The sequence below is a fragment of the Marmota marmota genome, unplaced genomic scaffold (genome assembly GCF_001458135.2).
Source record: "Marmota marmota marmota unplaced genomic scaffold, marMar, whole genome shotgun sequence".
Lineage (NCBI taxonomy): Eukaryota > Metazoa > Chordata > Mammalia > Rodentia > Sciuridae > Marmota > Marmota marmota.
In genome coordinates, this window is record NW_026000026.1 from 72,643,882 (window position 1) to 72,662,634 (window position 18,753).

An 18,753-nucleotide genomic window follows, 5' to 3' on the forward strand; every position below is an offset into this window, starting at 1 on the left:
GGGCCAAGGATGTGCAATAGTGTAAGCCTGCAATCCCAGCTCCTCAGGAGGCTGAGACAGGAAGCTCATCAGTTGGAGGCCAGCCTGGGCATCAGCAAGATTCTGACTCAAAAATTTAAAAAGCTGGGGATGAGACATAGCTTCATAATTGAGTGCCTGCCTAACATGTGAGGTCCTGGGTTCAATCCCTAGTACTAGGGGGAAAAAAAAAAAGCAGATGGTAAAATGTTTATACACACACACAGGAAGCTATTGTCATTTACTAGGCAAGAGACAAAATGGATTGAAATAAGACAATAGCAGTGTGATTGAATGCCTGAATGCTCTTTATAAATAGTGAGGGAAAGGCAGAAGTCAAACCTTATAGCCCAAATTTCTAGATTCAACAGTTGGGGTGGATGGTAGTGGCATTTATTTTCACTGAAATACAAGAAGGGCAAGTTGTCAGGAAAAGATGAGTTCTGTTTTGAAAATGTAGAGTTGCAGTACCTGAGTGATACTTTCATGTGATTCCAGTAAACAGCTGAATATACTAAATCTGAAGCTCAGAAGAGATCAGGCTTAGAAATGTGGATTTGAGAATCAGCAGTTAATAACTGAACAGTGAGATCAATAGGCTATTCTGTTAATGTAACCAGCATCTTTTCAATTTTGATGAAACTCATCTGTCACTGAGTCATAGGAACTTTCTTGAGATCTTGATAATTATCTGATAAAAGATCCACTGGAAAGCCAAGTAAGGTAGTAAGGTTTCCTATGTTATCTTATTAAATAGTAGCAAATTACCTAGATGTACTAAAATTGGAATTTGTCTCCTTCCACAGTAGCATATTAAGAAAACCTGCTTTTTATTATTTTCAAACAAGAAAAAATTCCAAAACCTAAATATTGAAGGAAATCTTATTTAAGCATCCATTCTATATTGAAGTCTTAAACTTGTGAAAAAAAATTTGGTAAAACAAAATGATCAGCTGTGAGAAAAATTACCCCTGTGAAAGTTCCAAATATCAGCAATTATGATTGTAGACTTGAAGTCTGTTTTTTTTTTTTTTTTTTTTTTTTTTTTGTAGTTCTGGAGATCAAGCACAGGGCCTTGTGCATGCATGTGAGGCAAACACTCTACTAACTGAGCTATATTCCCTTCCCTGGTTAAATTATTTTTAAAAACACCTCATCACTAATGGTTCCTGACAAACAGAAAATTTAAATGAGCCTAAACATACTTACTTCAACACATCCACTAAGGCTTTTTATATACCAATCTGTCAGAAATGTAACAATTCCACATTTTATCACTGATTTTTTTCCAATGTAGCTCTGAAGAAGAGGCTTTTGAGATTGGAAAATTTAAGTGAATATGAAAATTAAGAAAATTTGATTACCAGACCACTGTACTTACTTCTTTGTGGGCAATTTTGATGAAACAACAAGGATCCCTTTAGTTATCATATTAAATAATAGAAGGAATTAAATTGAAAAGAATTAGGAATAGAATCTTAGTCCCCAACAATGGAATTGTTCATTAGACTGTCATTGCTTTGTTTCCAGTATTATATGGAGATAAGTTTAAGGTTAGTGCTTTTTGAAAAGGGCAGAAACAATCCTTCATCTATAAAAATTAGGATAGTTTAGGAAGGCTATTTACCTATGTTCCCCATCTCCATATGTAACAGGTGTATTGGAACCTTATAAAGTAGATGGTGTTTCCAATTTCTTTGCCCCTACAACATTCCTTTTTCTGAAAACCCAACAGAACTGCTTCTTTACCTGCAAAATAGGATCACATTCTTCAGTCCTTAAACTCCTCCAAGAACCCACCTTGATTCCCACCACCCATAAAAGAACAAGATACATTATAACATGAAAATTAGTTGCTTTTATTTACTATTAGAAACAATTTTATGAAAATGACTTGCATCCCTTCATGTGGGGAATTGCTTTAAGAAGCTAAGAAAATAGGTAATGTATGAAAAACATATGTAAATAGCTGCCAACAGATCAATTTCTTCCTATTGATCTCAGATAGCAAAAGAGAAAATAACAGCTTCTGTAAAATAAACAGGAGCAAGTCCTGCAAATGAAACTATGATTAAAGCTAAATTGTTCAAATCACTGATTTTATGACTTTCCAAAAGCAACTGTCTATGCAATCTTACTTCCTAAAGAATAAACACATAGCAAAGTAGCTCTTAAAAAAAAACTTCTGAGATAATTCAACATAACTTCTAACATTAGAGGGAATGGGAAGTACTGAAAAGTCTTAATATCCAAATGATGAAACCAAGACCTTCCAGTCTCAGGACTGAAATTAAGTATCAATACTCTTCATCACTTCTCTAAAAGTGATTCTAATTCTTCTTGCAAAGAACTAAGCTGCTCCTTTTCTCGGTCTTCCTTTTGTTTGAGTTCATCTAACACAGCCTGGAACCTGTTCTTGAGAGCCAGGTTTTCCACTTTCATGATGAGATCCTCTTGTCGTTTTGCTCTGTCCTGGGTCTCTTGGAGCTTGCCTTTCATATTATCAATCTGTTTCTGAATTCCCATAACCAGTTGATTGGTTCCTTCATTTTCTTGATGTTGTTCATCTGATTCATTTAGCTTATCCTGTAGCTGTCTCTCCAGATCTTCTTCAGTGTCAATGATGTTTATATCTTCTTCATCTTGATGTTGTGTCTCATCTTCATCTTCACTGCTGCTGCTGAGATCATTGAATATCTCTCGAAGCTCATCATGTTCCAATGAGTCATGGCCCTGTCTATGGCCAGACATTCCTGGAGATGAGATATCAAGGCCTTGATTTTCTGTCTCTTTTGTTTCATCTTCAGCAATTATTTCCCAACGAGTACTGACAGCTTCAGCATCTGTACTCAGCAACCGCTTCACTTCTTTTTCCACATCTGGAGATTCAATATACTTCTTCTTTGCTGTCTTCCGGAACCTTCTCTTTCTGACATTTTTCAGTGGCAGAGTAATTCCATGGTTCCAGACAAACTTTTTCTCTTTGTCCTTATCTTTTTTCTTGTTTGCTTTGGGATCAGTAGTAGCAACTGGTTCTTCCACAGGAGGATACAGGTCACCATCAACTGTGGATACAAGCATCTGACAGATATCGGCTGTCTTGTAAAAGGTTTTCTTGTCAATGGTTTTCAAGCTTTCCATAACACATGGCAGATCTACCAATTTTGAGGCCAATGGAACCCGGTCCACTCTAACAATTCCATGACGGCCATCGGGGTGTAACTCAATTGTCAGTCTGTCCTTGAGGTTGACATGGCCAGACTGTACTGCTCTCCTCACTGTAGAGGCATATTCTGGAGGTAGGCGTAAGATAAACTGGCTCTCTAGTTCATGAGGAGCGTCATCTTTGCTCTTACTCATCTTTACTTCTTTGTGGCTCACTTCTCCTCTAATAAACACTTGTTGCACTAAAAAGTTCCAGCTACTGCAACTGTTAAAAAGATCAGTGTGTTATGAACTGAAATCTTTAATTACAAGAGTTCTAAGTAGAAAAGCAGCTAAGCAGAATAGCAAGTAAGCTTCTAAGTTGACTTAATAAGCCACAAGTCTTCTCTCTAAGGTGATAAGAGCGCGGGATGTTATTGACACTTTGGCTTATTCACAAAGTTCTTAAGTCTATTAGATGCAATGCCAAGTTCCAACCTCTAGATGCCGCTGCCGGACAAAGCAGACAGAGCAAGCAAGACAGCAAGCAGAAAGCAAATGGCGGCTCCCGCGGAGTGGATTTTCAGCACAGAAAGCAAGGCCCAGCAAACAATCCCAATCCACAAACTCTCCCGGAATAAAAAAATATTCAAAAAGCGGGGCGCAGTGAGCTTTCTTCGCCTCCGGTACTTACAATCCACTGCTGATTACACATTCAGCTTCTCTGCCCGGAGCCAAGCGAAAGAGGAAGCAGACGGGAGCAAAGCGCCAGCGGCTCTGAGCAGCAAAGCCTCCGGGAGCCAAGCGTCTCCTTTTCGATCTCTTTGTTCTTCCTGCTGCTTGGCAAAGTGATACGCTACAGATTAATGGTGAAAGGAGCTCTAACAAGCTGAGCAAAATCTCGCCTAAAGCCGCTGCTCTGAGCCAAACGCTCAGCACTTCAGCAACCCCCGGTTCCCAGCGGCTGAGAAGGAAGCGCTACGTCACGGCTCCGGGCGGGAGGCGGCTGATTGACAGCTCAGCCGGAGGGGAAGTATCTGCTGCCTCAGCGGGCGCAGGCGCAATGACGCTGTCCTGCGCAATCTCTTCTCTTCGGGAGAAAACTTAAGGGCGGAGAATGACTTCAGAAGAGGCTTGGGTTGGAAAATAAAAGATGTCTGTTCCAAGAAAGACAAATTTGCTCCCCGCTAAGTCAGCACTTTTACCGAATTGCTGTGGGGCGGGATAGCTTCTAGTCTTCCGGGTGATTACCGGAGATAGGGGATTCTTGCAGAAAGCATCTTTGCTACTGAAAACATCTCAGATCCTCCCTTGGGTGTATCCAATCTGGTGCAGCTACAAGAATTTGTAACTAACCACAAAATGGATTTTAAAGTGCCTGAACCAATGGAGTGATGAGGATTTGCTACCTACTATATGATTCTATATGTCTGTATTTTCTTAATTTTGAAATTGCCTGGAGGGGAACTAAGCCTCTAGGTTTATTTCTATTTTGGAGGACTCCAAAGGACCAGAGGTGATTTTTCTTTTTAATGTGCTTGATTGAGCTATAAATGTAAACAGAGAAGTTAGTGTTCTTTGGGAAGCAGAGGTTTATTAAGGACAGAATTGTCTGATAGAAGGTCTGATTAAAGTGTTGTATATAATTGAAATATTATGCCTTGTCTCTCAAGTAATTTTAAGTTCCTTTGGGATATTTTTCACATTAGCTTTATGGTTTTGCTGTTTTCTGCTCTCTGTTCTATGGATGTCAGGTTTTCATCAACATGTATTTATAATACTTTGGTATAACTTTAACAGCTTCCACTTCTTTATATCCATTTTCACTTATTTTTTTAGGATATGTTTGTTAGAGCATCAAAGTCATTTACGTTTTCTTCCCCAGCATGGTTAAAAAAGTAATTTCTATCCTCTAAAATATTAATAACAACTTCATCTAAATCAACATAACTCTTTTAAATGTGATTAAGATTTCCAAAATTCCCTATATTTTTTATTTATTTACTTTTCTTCCTTATACTAGATTCAAGCCTCCTTGGTAGTAAGCTTTTCTGTATTGCTCATTGTGTTCCAGTGCCTAGTATGATAATATAGGAGATACACAGACCAAATTTTTTTTTTGCTAATAGAATGAAATATCTGATCCATCTAGAAAGAACATGAATATAATCTAAATCCTACAATGATTTGTGAGAGAGAAGAGGTTGAATGTCACCTTAAAATGAGATAGATCCACTTTTCTATAGATTTCCTCTCTAAGGATGGTGTCAATTGTTATGAGGAACTGGCCACCAGTTTGATTTTTATGTTGACTTTAAAGGAGAAATTATGACCTTTCAAGTAATTACATTATTTCTTTTTGTTCCATAAAGTGTTGAAGAATGTTTTCTGTCTGCTTCATCTAAAGTTTCCAGGATGATCTATGTCTTCTCTTTTGAAGATGAAACTTTTTCACTTGTGCTTAATTATGTCTGATTTTACTTATTCTATAGATATTAGAGTTTAACTTACTAACCTATGCATAGTGCTTTACTTAACTGTATAAAATGTGAAACTATGCTTATACATGAAAATACTCAAAAGTATTAAAAAAAAGTTTTTTTAGTTGTAGGTGGACAAGATATCTTTATTTATCTATTTTTATGTGGTGCTGAGGATTGAACCCAGTGCCTCATGCATGCAAGGCAAGTGCTCTACCACTAAGCTACAACCCCAGCCCTAATCCAAATGTTGGATTTTCATTTCTTAGAGTTTTATTATGCTCATATATTTTTGTAACAGAAGGTAACTTGAAAATAAATTCTATGCAATTCTGATTGGCCAAATTTATGGCACATTTTAGTTAATTAATTTTTGAGATGGATGATTGTCTAAGATAATTAAAAGGATTAACTAAAGTTTTCCTAAAGTATCTGCCTCCTTCAATTCTGAAATATATTATCTGCTTTTGAGTTTTACACATTTTCTAAATGCTGTCTTTTGGGGAGTTATGTTTATGTTTACCCTAAAAGTAAAGCCTCTGCCATATTACTATCATCTTAAAATATAGTTGTTCTTTTCCCCAAAATCCATTAGAAATATAGAAACACTCTGAATTTATGAAAGAATTACTCTACTGTGATTGTTCCATGAATATCTGTAAAACCAGTGAATGGAAGATTGGAGAGAGCAGTAAATTCCCCAGTGCAGTAACAAGTCTTCCGAAGGCTTCTTTTGTATTATTAAGGAGTATGACAGGACACTGCTAATCCTGTTTGTTTGAAAAGTCTCTTTAATAAACTTTCAAGTTCCTTAAAGAGCTTCTTTTTCTTTGGAGACAATGGGAGAAGTACTGCTTATATTTGGGGGGTAGAAAATTATGGAAGTTAAAAAATAGCAAACATCCCTCCAAAAAGCAAACTTCTTTATTGCTATATTACCATATATTTTAAAAGTAAAAAGCAGGTTAACAGTTCCTATATCAAGTAGATGCTTCTATTAAAAAATATATAAAAACTTAACCAATAGTGGTTTAAACAATAAGAAAATCTATTGTCTCAAAAACCAAGTAGACTAGAGTATCCTGTCCAGTAAAAATCTAATGTGGGCTCCATATGTGAGCCACAGATGTAATTTTAAATTATTTAGGGGATGGGGGTGTGGTTCAGTGGTAGAATGCTTGCCTAGAATGCATGAGGCCCTGGATTTGAACCACTGCATCAAAATTTATTAATCAATTAATTGATTAGTAGCCACATTAGAGTGGCAAAAAGAAACAAGTGAAATTAATTTCAATAACTATATACCTAAAATACTAGTGTAACATAATTTATATAAAAATTATTATTGATACATTTTACATTCTTGTATTTTACTAAATCTTCAAATCTAGTGTGCATTTTACACTTATAACTCAGTTTAAAGTAGCCATTTTTCATGTGCTCAATAACCACATGTAGCAGATGATGATCCTTGAAGAATAATTGCCTTGGGGCATGATACAATCATGACTAACACAAACTGTTTTTCTCTTCTAATTTTGAAGAATAAGTGTCTATTTACACTTTTTTTATTATCCTTTCAGTCTGCCCTCTTCTCCTTATAAATGTCCAAGAGTTGTGGTCACAAGAAACATGTTGGCAGTGACTGAAAAACTCCTTACTAGTCCATGACAAGAGTAGCCTTCCCTAAACCAAAGTCTTTTGATTGGATTGCACTGACTTGGTCATGGATCTATCTATGACTCAATAATGCCTACTGAGAAAATATGCTATGACTTTCTTAAAATTGTGAGGCGATTATATTTGGTAATATGGGAATGGAATCTACTGATAACTATTAGGCAGAGGTCAAGGATCCTGCTGAACATCCTGAAAGGCACAGAACAGTCCCCACACCACAACAAAGAATTAGCTGTCTCTAAATATTAGCAGAGTTGCCAGGCACAGTGGTGTACACCTGTAATCCCAGTGGCTCTGGAGGCTGAGACAGGAGAATTGTGAGTTCAAAACCAGACTCAGCAACAGTAAGGCACTAAGCAACTCAGTGAGACCCTGTTTCTAATAAAATACAAAATAGGGCTAGGGATGTGGCTCAGTGGTTAAGTACCCCTGAGTTCAATCCCTAGTACCAAAAAGGAAAAAAAAAAGAGTTGAGAGATCCTACATTAAGCTTATTATTTAAGCCTGTATCCCTCAGTGAGGGATTCTTGGTTTATATTGATCAGAATCTACTACAGCTATGAATAGATTAAACTTCCCTTTAGGGGTGGACACCAAAACTAAAAGGAAATATTAAAAGAAAGGAAAGGGCACTGACAAACCAATAATATCAATGAAATACAAAAAAAAGGCTGGGGATGTGGCTCAGTGGTTAATTGCCCCTGAGTTCAATACCTGGTACCAAAAAAAGTATATACATATTGAAAACTATTAATAGGCATCAAATTTAAATTCTTATATCTAATTATATAATGCAATTACTGGTGATTTTAGTTTTATAAGTATTTTCTACCTTTTTATAGAGCAAATTTATTGTGTTGAACTTGTGGTAAACTTTTCTTTTAATAATGTACAATTCTTTCTCAATGAATAATTTCTCTAGTAACCTTTTTTTTTTTTTAAGAAGAAGAAGCTTCAGTATTATATTGTCTTCTTCAAAAACAGAATATCAAGGTCTGGGGATGTATCTTAGTGACAGAGTGCCTGCCTAGCATGCATGAGACCATAGTTTGATCCCCAGCACAAAGGGCAAAAAAGAGACAAGGGGAAAAATTCTGCAAGAATCTTAAGTTAACATTTAATAAACTAAAACGTTTGGTTTAGATTCTGTGGAAAGACTTTTATTTTATTTTGTCCAACTTAAATCGTGATTTGCACCCTTTCATACTAAAGCAAATAAATTTGCACCCTTTCATACTGGTAATCTACAAGTCCCTAAAATTAAGCAAATAATGTTCCGGAAATAACATGTGGGACATTTCATTCTGGGCCTCTGGGTGCCGCTGTCGGCCAGCCAGTGGCTGGAGTGAAGCAAAACAATCCACTGGCGACTCTGACACAGCCGACTGTGTTTTGAGAAATATCTCAGGAGAAGAATGCAGTCCTCTCCCCAATAGTCTGTTCCAAATAGGTCCCAAACGTCAGGATATTTAATGACCCTGACCCTGAGTGAGCCGCTGCACCTCCACTTCCACCCCAGAGCGCCTTTGTAATCCGGAAACAGAGAGCAACCGCAGCGAGGGTATTCGGGTCTGAGCAGCACCGGGAACAAAAGAGGAAGAAGCCCTATCCATACACCGGCAGCTGGCAGCGCACAGGAAGCGCGATTTCCCTGCCTGCTGACTTTATACTGCCAAAAAACTTGGTGATATTCTTGGAAAGAAGTCTGTGATTCTAAATGTGGGGAATCTGCATCTCGGTGACCAGAAACTACTGGTAAGTGCTGATAATCCTCTTACCTACCAAAGAAAGCAGAGATCTACTTGAGAATGACAGGATGGATATAGCAGAAATGCCTAAGGAAGTGTCTAAGCCACTCGAATTTGAAAATCAAATTCACTGAAAATCAGATGAAAGTTTTTGATTCATACATAGTCATCCTGGATATAAATGATAATATAATGGCTTTTGGTACAAACATTTTGTTTTGGAAATTCTGGAAAACAGCTTAATTGGTTCATTGTTTAAAGCCATCAGATTTGGATATTGGTAGTAACTTTAACTTTATTAGATTAGTTTCAACAACCATTCCTCCAACTCCCAGAACTAAAGGAGAGCACTCAAGCAATAAATATTCTGAATTGCTATTGAAGAAACCTTGGAGCAGAGAACCAGAGCTGCCACTTCTTAGTGGTGAGCATGGGACAGAACAGCTCTGAGCAAGAGAAAGCATTGGATGCAAATGTCAGACCTTGCATATTGGACCATGACATACAGGGTAGAGCCCAGCCTGCAGAACATACCCTTCACCACCTTGAATTCTTCGAGTGATCCTCCTTGATCTGATGACATCTTTAAGGTAGAGTTCTCCTACACTTTCTGCACAGTCTTGCAGAGCATACAGAATATACCTGCTGCTCCAAAATTACAGTAATGCTTGATTTTGAAAAAAAAAATGACAGGAACAGCATGAGATAGAAAATTAAGAGTGGAAGAGCTCGGGAGCTATTTCAGAGTCCTAGTTGAAATGAAGATCCAGAACTATAATGCAATACAGGTGACTCTCAGCCAGGTGTCTAGTCCTATTAGAGATTAGAACTGTGATTGCCTAACCAGAACAACAGAACTGACCACCCTGCTTAAATGAAGAGTTAAAAATTCGTGTAGGGAGGAATGATCCCATTGGCAAAAAATTCACCTCCAAGAATTAGTATGTAATTATTTGTTACCTACTGATGGAATTCTAAGCTGGAAGAAGATTCTAATCTACAATGTCACTATCAGAGTCCCTCCCATGTCCCCCAAAATAAGCTATCCTTGTCCTCCAGCACAAGCCTCACCCTGCATGCTTTGAAAATGCTCTGGTTTTCTGAAGGCCTCCTTTTTGATCCAGGTGACCAGGGATACCCACAGAGACCTTTATCAAACAATTTAGCACTTCTGACCAGGTCTTAGGGCTCTCCATACCTCCTATTTCTTCCTGACCAGCGATCTGGCACTGAGAGGCACTGTTGTCCTATGTTAGTGAGTGCAAAATGCAGTGGTGTTCATTGATACTAACTTTGAACTGATTCTGGGAGTAGTGATCAGGGTTTAACAGGCTCAGTGTCATCCTGAGCCTCCCTGTAATGGTGAATAACTTCTTTGAAAGTGCAAGGAGGATGCTATCAGGAGCTACAGCTAGATGAGGCCTTCTTTGACACTGCACTGCACACTACAGTCCTGGTTATCCAGTTACCAAAGTGGAGACCAACTGGGAACAAGAGTTGACTGTTCTACCACATATTTCAGGCCAGCTAACTTAGTTCTTCAACCTAGGGATTCACATTAGTTATGTGTGTATTATGCTGCTAATAGTAACAGAGACAGAGTTTTCTGGTCACCTCCCACAGTGACAAATCATCACACTGTGTCTGGTATTGGCCAACAGTTATCAGAAGTTACTGCTAGAAACCGCTGCCAGACAGGCAGAGCTTAAGTCTTACCTTGCTCTTGGTACTCTTCTTCACAAGGACTCCGGATATCACCCTACACCAGCAACACTCCTGTAGCCCTGACAGTAGGGGATACTTTCAGCCTGGCCTCTAGTCCAAGATAGGATTTGGACTTGCCCCCAATTTAAAAGAAGAAGTTTGCTTCCCTTCCTACAATCTCTGTGTGGTTTCAAACATAAAATTTTTGTTCCTTAAAATTAATTCAAGCATCTTTCAACTAGATATTCTCTATAGTGTCAGCAAAAAAGAAGCCTTAAATGTTACATTGGATTCAAATGTATTCGTGTGAGTTTTAATATATTTATTTAGTACATCCTTTTGTAAAGCATCACTGTTTGTCTTCTGTTGTTGAGTGTAGGGGGCACTTCAAGTTTAACTTGCTGGTTTTATGTGTATTTTGATTTGTCTCATTTGCTCACAATTCACTCAGAGAAAAGTTTTGTGTGCAATTAGTGTACGTTGTGTAAAGTTATGGGGGTACCTATTAAAGAGTTCCTTCCTTGCAATATTGAAGGAGGCTTATTGCATCTTCAAATTACTACTACCTTTGGGCTTCATATACTTGTTTTTTAAAAATTGAGAAACTGGGGCTGGGATTGTGGCCAGTGGTAGACCACTTGCCTAGCATGTGTGAGGCAATAGTTTGATTCCCAGCACCGCATGTGAATAAATAAAATAAAGTCCACTGACAACCAAATAAATATTTTTTAAAAATGAGAAAATGCACAATTGGTTTAACAAGAACAAAAATTCTCTTAGTGATTCCTGTGGCCTTTGATTATTTCTTTCCTCATATTCTGAATCTTTCTTAAAAATGATGTCTAAGTGTTGGCTGCCAGTATCTGGCTCAAGTTGTTCTTGAAAATGTTCCTGAAAACTCTGGAGTGCAGAGAGCATATCATTTAATGGTTGGATAAAGATAAACAACTCACTCTAAGCCTGAGACATTTTAGATAGTAACCTTTTTCTAATACTGCAATGAGTAAAAGAAAGAAGCCAATGTTCTCATTTTCTTAATTAAAAAATACTGCTATTTAAGAAAACCAATTTCTTTGTAGAAAATATTGTGTGATTATTAGAGAATAACACTATCCTTATAGACTGCCTTAAAATAAAGATTGTGGCCTTTTTTCTTTTCACTTATGAAGAATATTGTCATACCTGTCTCTTAAATTTGAGTTCTAAATTATATATTCATGTAATGTTTGTAAATGAAATTCCAAGAGCCTAAGTTATCTTAGTCAAAATATATTAGCTTTGGATGAATTTAATTTTTTAAAAAACCCCACAATATATAGACACTTCCAAAAGAGAAGAAAAATATGGATCGAATTAAAACATCATCTTCAAAATCCCAAGGATTTTGTGAATATTCAAAGCACGATGGAAAAGAAACAGTGTGATCCAATTTTTGAAAGTTTAACTTACATTCTAAAAGCTTTTCTCCCTCCAATGTTTTTCATCCTTCAAAAAGAAATTGCTTTGTGTGACCTGACAAATTATCAAGTAGTCAAGATATACAACAGAGCCAGTTGCAGTGACTCAGGCGGGTAATCCCAGCCATCCGGAAGGCTGAGGCAGGAGGATCATGAGTTCAAAGCCAGCCTCAGTAAATGCCAGTCGCTAAGCAACCCAGTGAGACCCTGTCTCTAAATAAAATTCAAAATAGGGCTGGGGATGTGGTGCAGTGGTCCAGTGCCCCTGATCCCTCCTAGCAGAAAAAAACATATACAACAGAAAAGGTGGAGGGACAGTTTTCTCCTCTTTGTGGTATGAGAAAGTTCTTAACCCTTATTCCCTGAATGGCAAACAGAGAAAGCAGATAACTTGGCAATACTGGGATTCTCCCACATATTGCAATTGGGTGACCTTTACATACGTTTAAGTGAACATCGCTTCTCCTTTTCTTACATATATGGTAAATGATTAATTATTCCCTTTACAGTAAGCTAAGATTTAGGAAAACATGTATCAGGTGAACGAAAAAGCTTTTCTAGGAGTGCAGTAACTGGTTAGAACTCTGGGCGTCGCTGTTCACCAATCTGGCAATACCAGCACTACACGCACGCACAATTTAAAAAAAAAAAAAAAAATTGTTCCTCTTTAGACCTTCATCACTTGCCACGAAATAAAAAAATGTCTATCTGAGGCTGCCCAAACCCTAATTCTGGATGACTCTGTGTTCGGAATTGTCTTGAAAATTGAGGTAATGTAGCCTCTGAAAAGCAGAGAAAGGATACCCTTTGATGCTAGACTGAGAAATTACGAATCCAGAGAGCAATGGCGATTCCGGCGAAGCTGACCCGCTGCAGCGAGATGGTGATGCTGTGCCTTTTTCTGGAGCTGCTGTTGGCAGCCAGTGCCAGGAATATCCTATACTCAGTGCCAGAAGAAACAGACAAAGGTTCCTTCGTGGGCAACATTGCCAAGGACCTGGGGCTGGAGCCCCAGGAGCTGGCATCGTCTCCAGAGGTAGGACGCAGCTTTTCTCTTTGAACCCGCGAAGCGGCAGCTTGGTCACCGCAGGCAGGATAGACCGGGAGGAGCTCTGTGCCCAGAGCGCACGGTGTCTGGTGAGTTTTAACATCCTTGTTGAGGATGAAATGAAACTTTTCCCTATTGAAGTAGAAATAATTGATATTAATGACAACACTCCACAATTCCAGTTTGAAGAACTGGAATTTAAAATGAATGAAATAACGACTCCAGGTACCAGGATCCCTCTTCCTTTTGGGAAAGACCTTGATGTGGGTATGAACTCACTCCAGAGCTACCAGCTCAGTTACAACCCTCATTTCTCCCTGGATGTGCAACATGGACCTGATGGGCCCCAACATCCAGAGATGGTGCTGCAGAGTCCGCTAGACAGAGAAGAAGAAGCTGTTCACCACCTTGTACTCACTGCCTCTGATGGGGGCAGCCCAGTTCATTCAGGGACCGTCGGCATTCGTGTTCAGGTGGTGGATGTGAATGATAACCCTCCAGCCTTTACTCAGGCAGAATATCAAACGAGTGTCCCTGAAAATGTCCCACTAGGCACCCAGTTACTCATGGTAAATGCCACTGATCCAGATGAGGGAGCCAATGGAGAAGTAACATACTCCTTTCATAATATAGACCACAAAGTGGCCCAAGTATTTCAATTGGATTCATACACAGGAGAAATATCAAATAAAGAACCACTGGATTTTGAAGAATACAAAATTTATCCAATGGAAATTCAAGCTCAGGATGGTGCTGGACTCATGGCCAGAGCTAAGGTGCTAATCAAAGTTTTGGATGTAAATGATAATGCCCCAGAAGTGAGTATCACTTCTGTTACCACTGCAGTCCCAGAAAATTTTCCTCCTGGGACCATAATTGCTCTTATCAATGTGCATGACCAGGACTCAGGAGAAAATGGTCATATCACATGCTCCATTCCTGAAAATCTACCTTTTAAATTGGAAAAGTTAGTTGATAATTATTACCGTTTAGTAACAGAAAGAACACTGGACAGAGAACTTACTTCTGAGTACAACATCACAGTAACAGCAACAGATCAGGGAAATCCAACTCTGTCTACCCAAACTCACGTTTTGCTCCTAGTGACAGACATCAATGACAATCCCCCGCTTTTCTATCAGGACTTCTATTCTATCTACATTCCTGAAAATAACCCCAGAGGGGCCTCTATCTTCTCAGTGAGAGCCCAGGATATCGACAGCAATGAAAATGCTCAAATCACTTACTCCCTGGTGGAGGACATCATTCAGGGAGCACCTTTGTCCTCCTACCTCTCCATCAACTCTGACACTGGGGTCATTTACACATTGCGATCTTTTGACTATGAACAGTTCCAGAACTTGCAACTGAGAGTGACAGCCCAAGATAGTGGGAACCCACCACTCAGCAGCAATGTGTCACTTAGCCTATTCATCCTGGACCAGAATGACAATACTCCAGAGATCCTGTACCCTGTCCTTCCTACGGATGGTTCCACTGGCGTAGAGCTGGCACCCCGCTCTGCAGAGCCTGGATACCTGGTGACCAAAGTGGTGGCAGTAGACAGAGATTCAGGTCAGAATGCATGGCTGTCCTATCGCCTGCTCAAGGCCAGTGAGCCAGGGCTTTTCTCAGTGGGGCTGCACACAGGTGAGGTGCGTACAGCAAGGGCCCTGCTAGACAGAGATGCTCTCAAGCAGAGTCTTGTGGTAGCTGTCCAGGACCATGGCCAGCCCCTTCTTTCAGCCACAGTCACACTCACCATAGCTGTGGCAGACAGCATCCCTGACATCCTGGCAGACCTGAGCAGCATCAGTACCATTGCCAACCCTGAAGACTCAGACCTCACGCTGTACCTGGTGGTGGCAGTGGCTACTGTCTCCTGTGTCTTTCTTGCTTTTGTCACTGTGCTGCTGGCACTCAGACTTCGGCGCTGGCACTCAACACGTTTGCTCCAGGCAGCAGGCAGTGGGTTAGAAGGCATGCCTGCCTCACACTTTGTGGGCATAGAAGGAGTTCGTGCTTTCCTGCAGACCTATTCCCACGAGGTCTCCCTCACCACGGACTCCAGGAAGAGTCACCTGATCTTCCCTCAGCCCAACTATGCAGACACACTCATCAGTCAGGAGAGCTGTGAGAAAAAGGATTTTCTATCAGTACTGCAGTCTTTACTTGAAGATAAAAAGGAAATATTTTCTCAGGTAATCTTGTAGTAACTTTATAAACTATCTAGATTTAAGTAATTTTTTTTACTTACTTACTTTCACTTTTTACTACAGTTTTTTTTCTCATGTGCCCTAGTAGATTTCTATTACAACCATTGGAGAATCGTGATTAAACAGGATTACAATTTACATTCATTATTTATTATTATTTTCACATTGAAAAGACATCTGTAATCATAGGTAGGAGATAGAGAAGAAGAGTAGGTGTATAGTGCTGCACATTCTTTTGGAAAGAGCACCATACTAGGAAATCAGGAAATCTAGCTTCTAACATTTTCTGGCTTGATTCTGGCCAAATTATTTCATTGTTTTGAGTTTATTGTCTTCTTATCTGAAAGAAATGGAGTTTATCTAGAAAAGGCTGGCCAATATTTAGAAGACTAATACTACTTTCTCATTTCCTTAAGTTATAAGCATCTGATAATTTATTTAAAGCAGATGTCATCTGTCAGGATGTTGTTGTATTTTATTTAGCAACATTTGAAAAGGTGAAGATTGTCTAAAGTAGCATTTTCAGTTATGTTAATTTAAAATTACAGAAATTGATATAAGCTGCAATTTTAAATTGTTGTTGAATATCTTGGTCCTTTGTTTAATCTTTTATTATGAGATATTTTATGAATGCTGAAGAATACATCAATTTAAGTAATTTCCAAAATGAGGGATAAAGTGAACCACAGAAAATTTATCTTGCAACTTGAGAACTTTTAAAGCCTCCTTATTGTACATTATGCCTGTAATGAAAATGACTAACAAAAATCAAGTATATATTCCATTTTAAGTTGTATTAACTCAACAGGAAGAAATACATTGTAAAGGAGTAAGCCCAAAAGAAGTGATAGGAATACATTTTGATGATATTTGCCATCCTGACTTGTTTACAGACTCTAACAATTTATCTGTGTATCCACATTCATGGCAACATTATTCACAACAGCCAAAAGGTGGAAGCACTCCCAAGTGCCCACTGACAGATGGATGGATAAACAAAATGTTATATATGTGTGTGTATACACACATGTACATCATATACATATATACAAATATACATACATACATGTACAAATACAGATTAAAAAGGAAGGAAAAGGGGGAAATTTTGCCATAATGAGACACGATGAACATTAGAGACATTGTACTAGGTGAAATACCAGTCATAGAAGGACAAATACTGTATGATTCCTCTTATATGAGGCTCCTACATTATTCAAATTCACAGAGACAAAAGTAGAATTATGGTTGCCAAGTGCTGGAGGGAGGGGAACAGGAGCTTGTGTTTAATACAGAGTTTCAGTTGGGGAGGATGAAACAGTTCTGGGGGTGAATAGTGGTGATAGTTACACAATAATGTAATATGATTGTATTTAATGTCACGAATCACAACTTAAAGTGATCAAAGTGGGAAATTTTGTTATATGTACTTTACTGCAAATTTTCAAGAAATCAAGTCCACTTACCCTGCTGGTAAGATGATGTTTTTTTTTAAAATCCACATGTAAAAGCTATGTGGAGAAGGAGAGGCCATGAGACTATAAAAACAGTCACCCAGATACCTCAGTATACCAGCTGAGCCCAGTCCTCAGATGATGCTATACAGTGACCACAAGCAAGCTAGCAAAAGAACTGAAACAACTCATCCCGTCCCAGATGGAAGATTATTGAACAAATGAATCCAAGTTGTATTAAGCCACTAAATTTTAGGAATGGTTTATTATACAGCAAAGATAACTGAAGCAATGTGCATGTGACTTGACCCAGGAATGGTTTCTAGTTGATATCCTTGGCCTAGGAAAAAATTTGTATATATGGAGAGATGTCTAGTTTTTGCCTGTTGGTGCAATAACAAAGAGGAAAAAGAGGGAAGGAAATCAAAAGAAAAGAAAGTATCATGAAATAAGTAATTTAATACCCTATTATAGATAAACAGGAATACGTTTTTATGATTTTTCACATTAATGGGGTTTTATACAGCAAATAAAAAGAATGTAACATAAATAAATTTCAAAATGTAATGATGAGGAAAAAGTGACTCACAGAATAAATATGGCATGCTACTATTGAATTTCAAATAAGCAAAAATGTATGGATGCAAGTATATGCAGTTAAAGAATAAAAACATGGCGCTGGAGATATAGCTCAGAGGTAGAACACTTGATATGGTCTTGGGATCAATCCCTAACACTGCAAAATATAAAATAAAAGCATGGATGGGAATAATAAATGTGGTTCTGTATCCTGGATGTTGATTAGTTCTACAGAGGGAGAAATGTGGCTGTTACTAAAAAAGAGTACAAGAATACCTCATCTCTTCCCATGGTTTCATTTTTAAAATTTCAGGAAAGAATTATAAATGGTCAATGCCTTTTTAGAAATGGAGTATTTACCTTAGTCTCAAAGTATCTCTCTGTAAGAAAGTTATTAATTACAAAGGGAAACACAATAATTTTACAATAGGGAGAGCTGGAAGTTACAAGGAAGTTACCCTAGAGCTAATCCTCCTCAGATCAAAGTTAATATTAACAGTACTGGGACAAATATATCATGTACCTCCTGATAAGATGCACTGAGAAGAATACAACATCATTCCTGTAGTATTTATGCTATAACCTGAATCTAATCAAGAAAAAGAATCAGATAAACCCTAATGAAAGACATTTTACAAAATGCTGACTAGTGTTCTTCAAAAGTATAAAGTCATGGAATATTTAAAAAGCCTGATAAACTGCCTCAGATTAAGTGCTACTAAAAAGACATAATTAAATGCAGTGTGTGGCCCTGGATTGGATCCTAAGCCAGACAATTTTTATTTTGCTTTAAAATGTCATTATTATAACAACTAACAAAAATCTGATAATTTTTATCATATTTTGGTAATGGTAGAATGTTCTTAATTCTAAAAAAAATACAAGGAAGTATTTTAAAATGAAGTATCATGTCTGAAACTTACTCTGATTCTGGGGTGGCAGGGGAGAACATGAAACCAAAATGTTAATATTTGGGGAAATGTGAGTGAAGACGTGAAATCCATATCCTCAGATTTCATGTCTGTCGATTCAACCAATCATAGATTGAAAATATTTGAAAAAAAATTACATCTATATTGAACATGTACAGGCAATCTTGTCATTATTCCCTAAACAATAAAGTATAACAACTATTTATATAGCATTTACATCATATTAGGTATTATTTGTAATCTAGAGATGACTTAAAGTGTACAGAAGGATATACATGGAAATGCTATGCTAT

General features: G+C 38.0%; 2 protein-coding genes across 2 annotated transcripts; one reads left to right on the forward strand and one right to left on the reverse strand.

Moving 5' to 3' along the window:
• Window positions 1-1,856: 1,856 nt before the first annotated feature.
• On the reverse strand, window positions 1,857-4,111 carry Taf7 (TATA-box binding protein associated factor 7). The gene is made up of 2 exons (XM_015485299.2): window positions 3,857-4,111; window positions 1,857-3,448 (listed from the first exon to the last, which is right to left on the reverse strand). Exon 2 carries the CDS (start codon window positions 3,376-3,378, stop codon window positions 2,329-2,331), a length of 1,050 nt encoding a protein of 349 aa, XP_015340785.1. The 5' UTR covers window positions 3,379-3,448; window positions 3,857-4,111; the 3' UTR covers window positions 1,857-2,328.
• Window positions 4,112-4,193: 82 nt separating this feature from the next.
• Window positions 4,194-18,619, forward strand: LOC107141983 (protocadherin gamma-A1-like). The gene is given in 2 exon segments (XM_048811696.1): window positions 4,194-13,250; window positions 13,253-18,619. Coding segments are annotated over 2 exon segments (2,415 nt in total). The 5' UTR covers window positions 4,194-13,075; the 3' UTR covers window positions 15,493-18,619.
• Window positions 18,620-18,753: the final 134 nt, after the last annotated feature.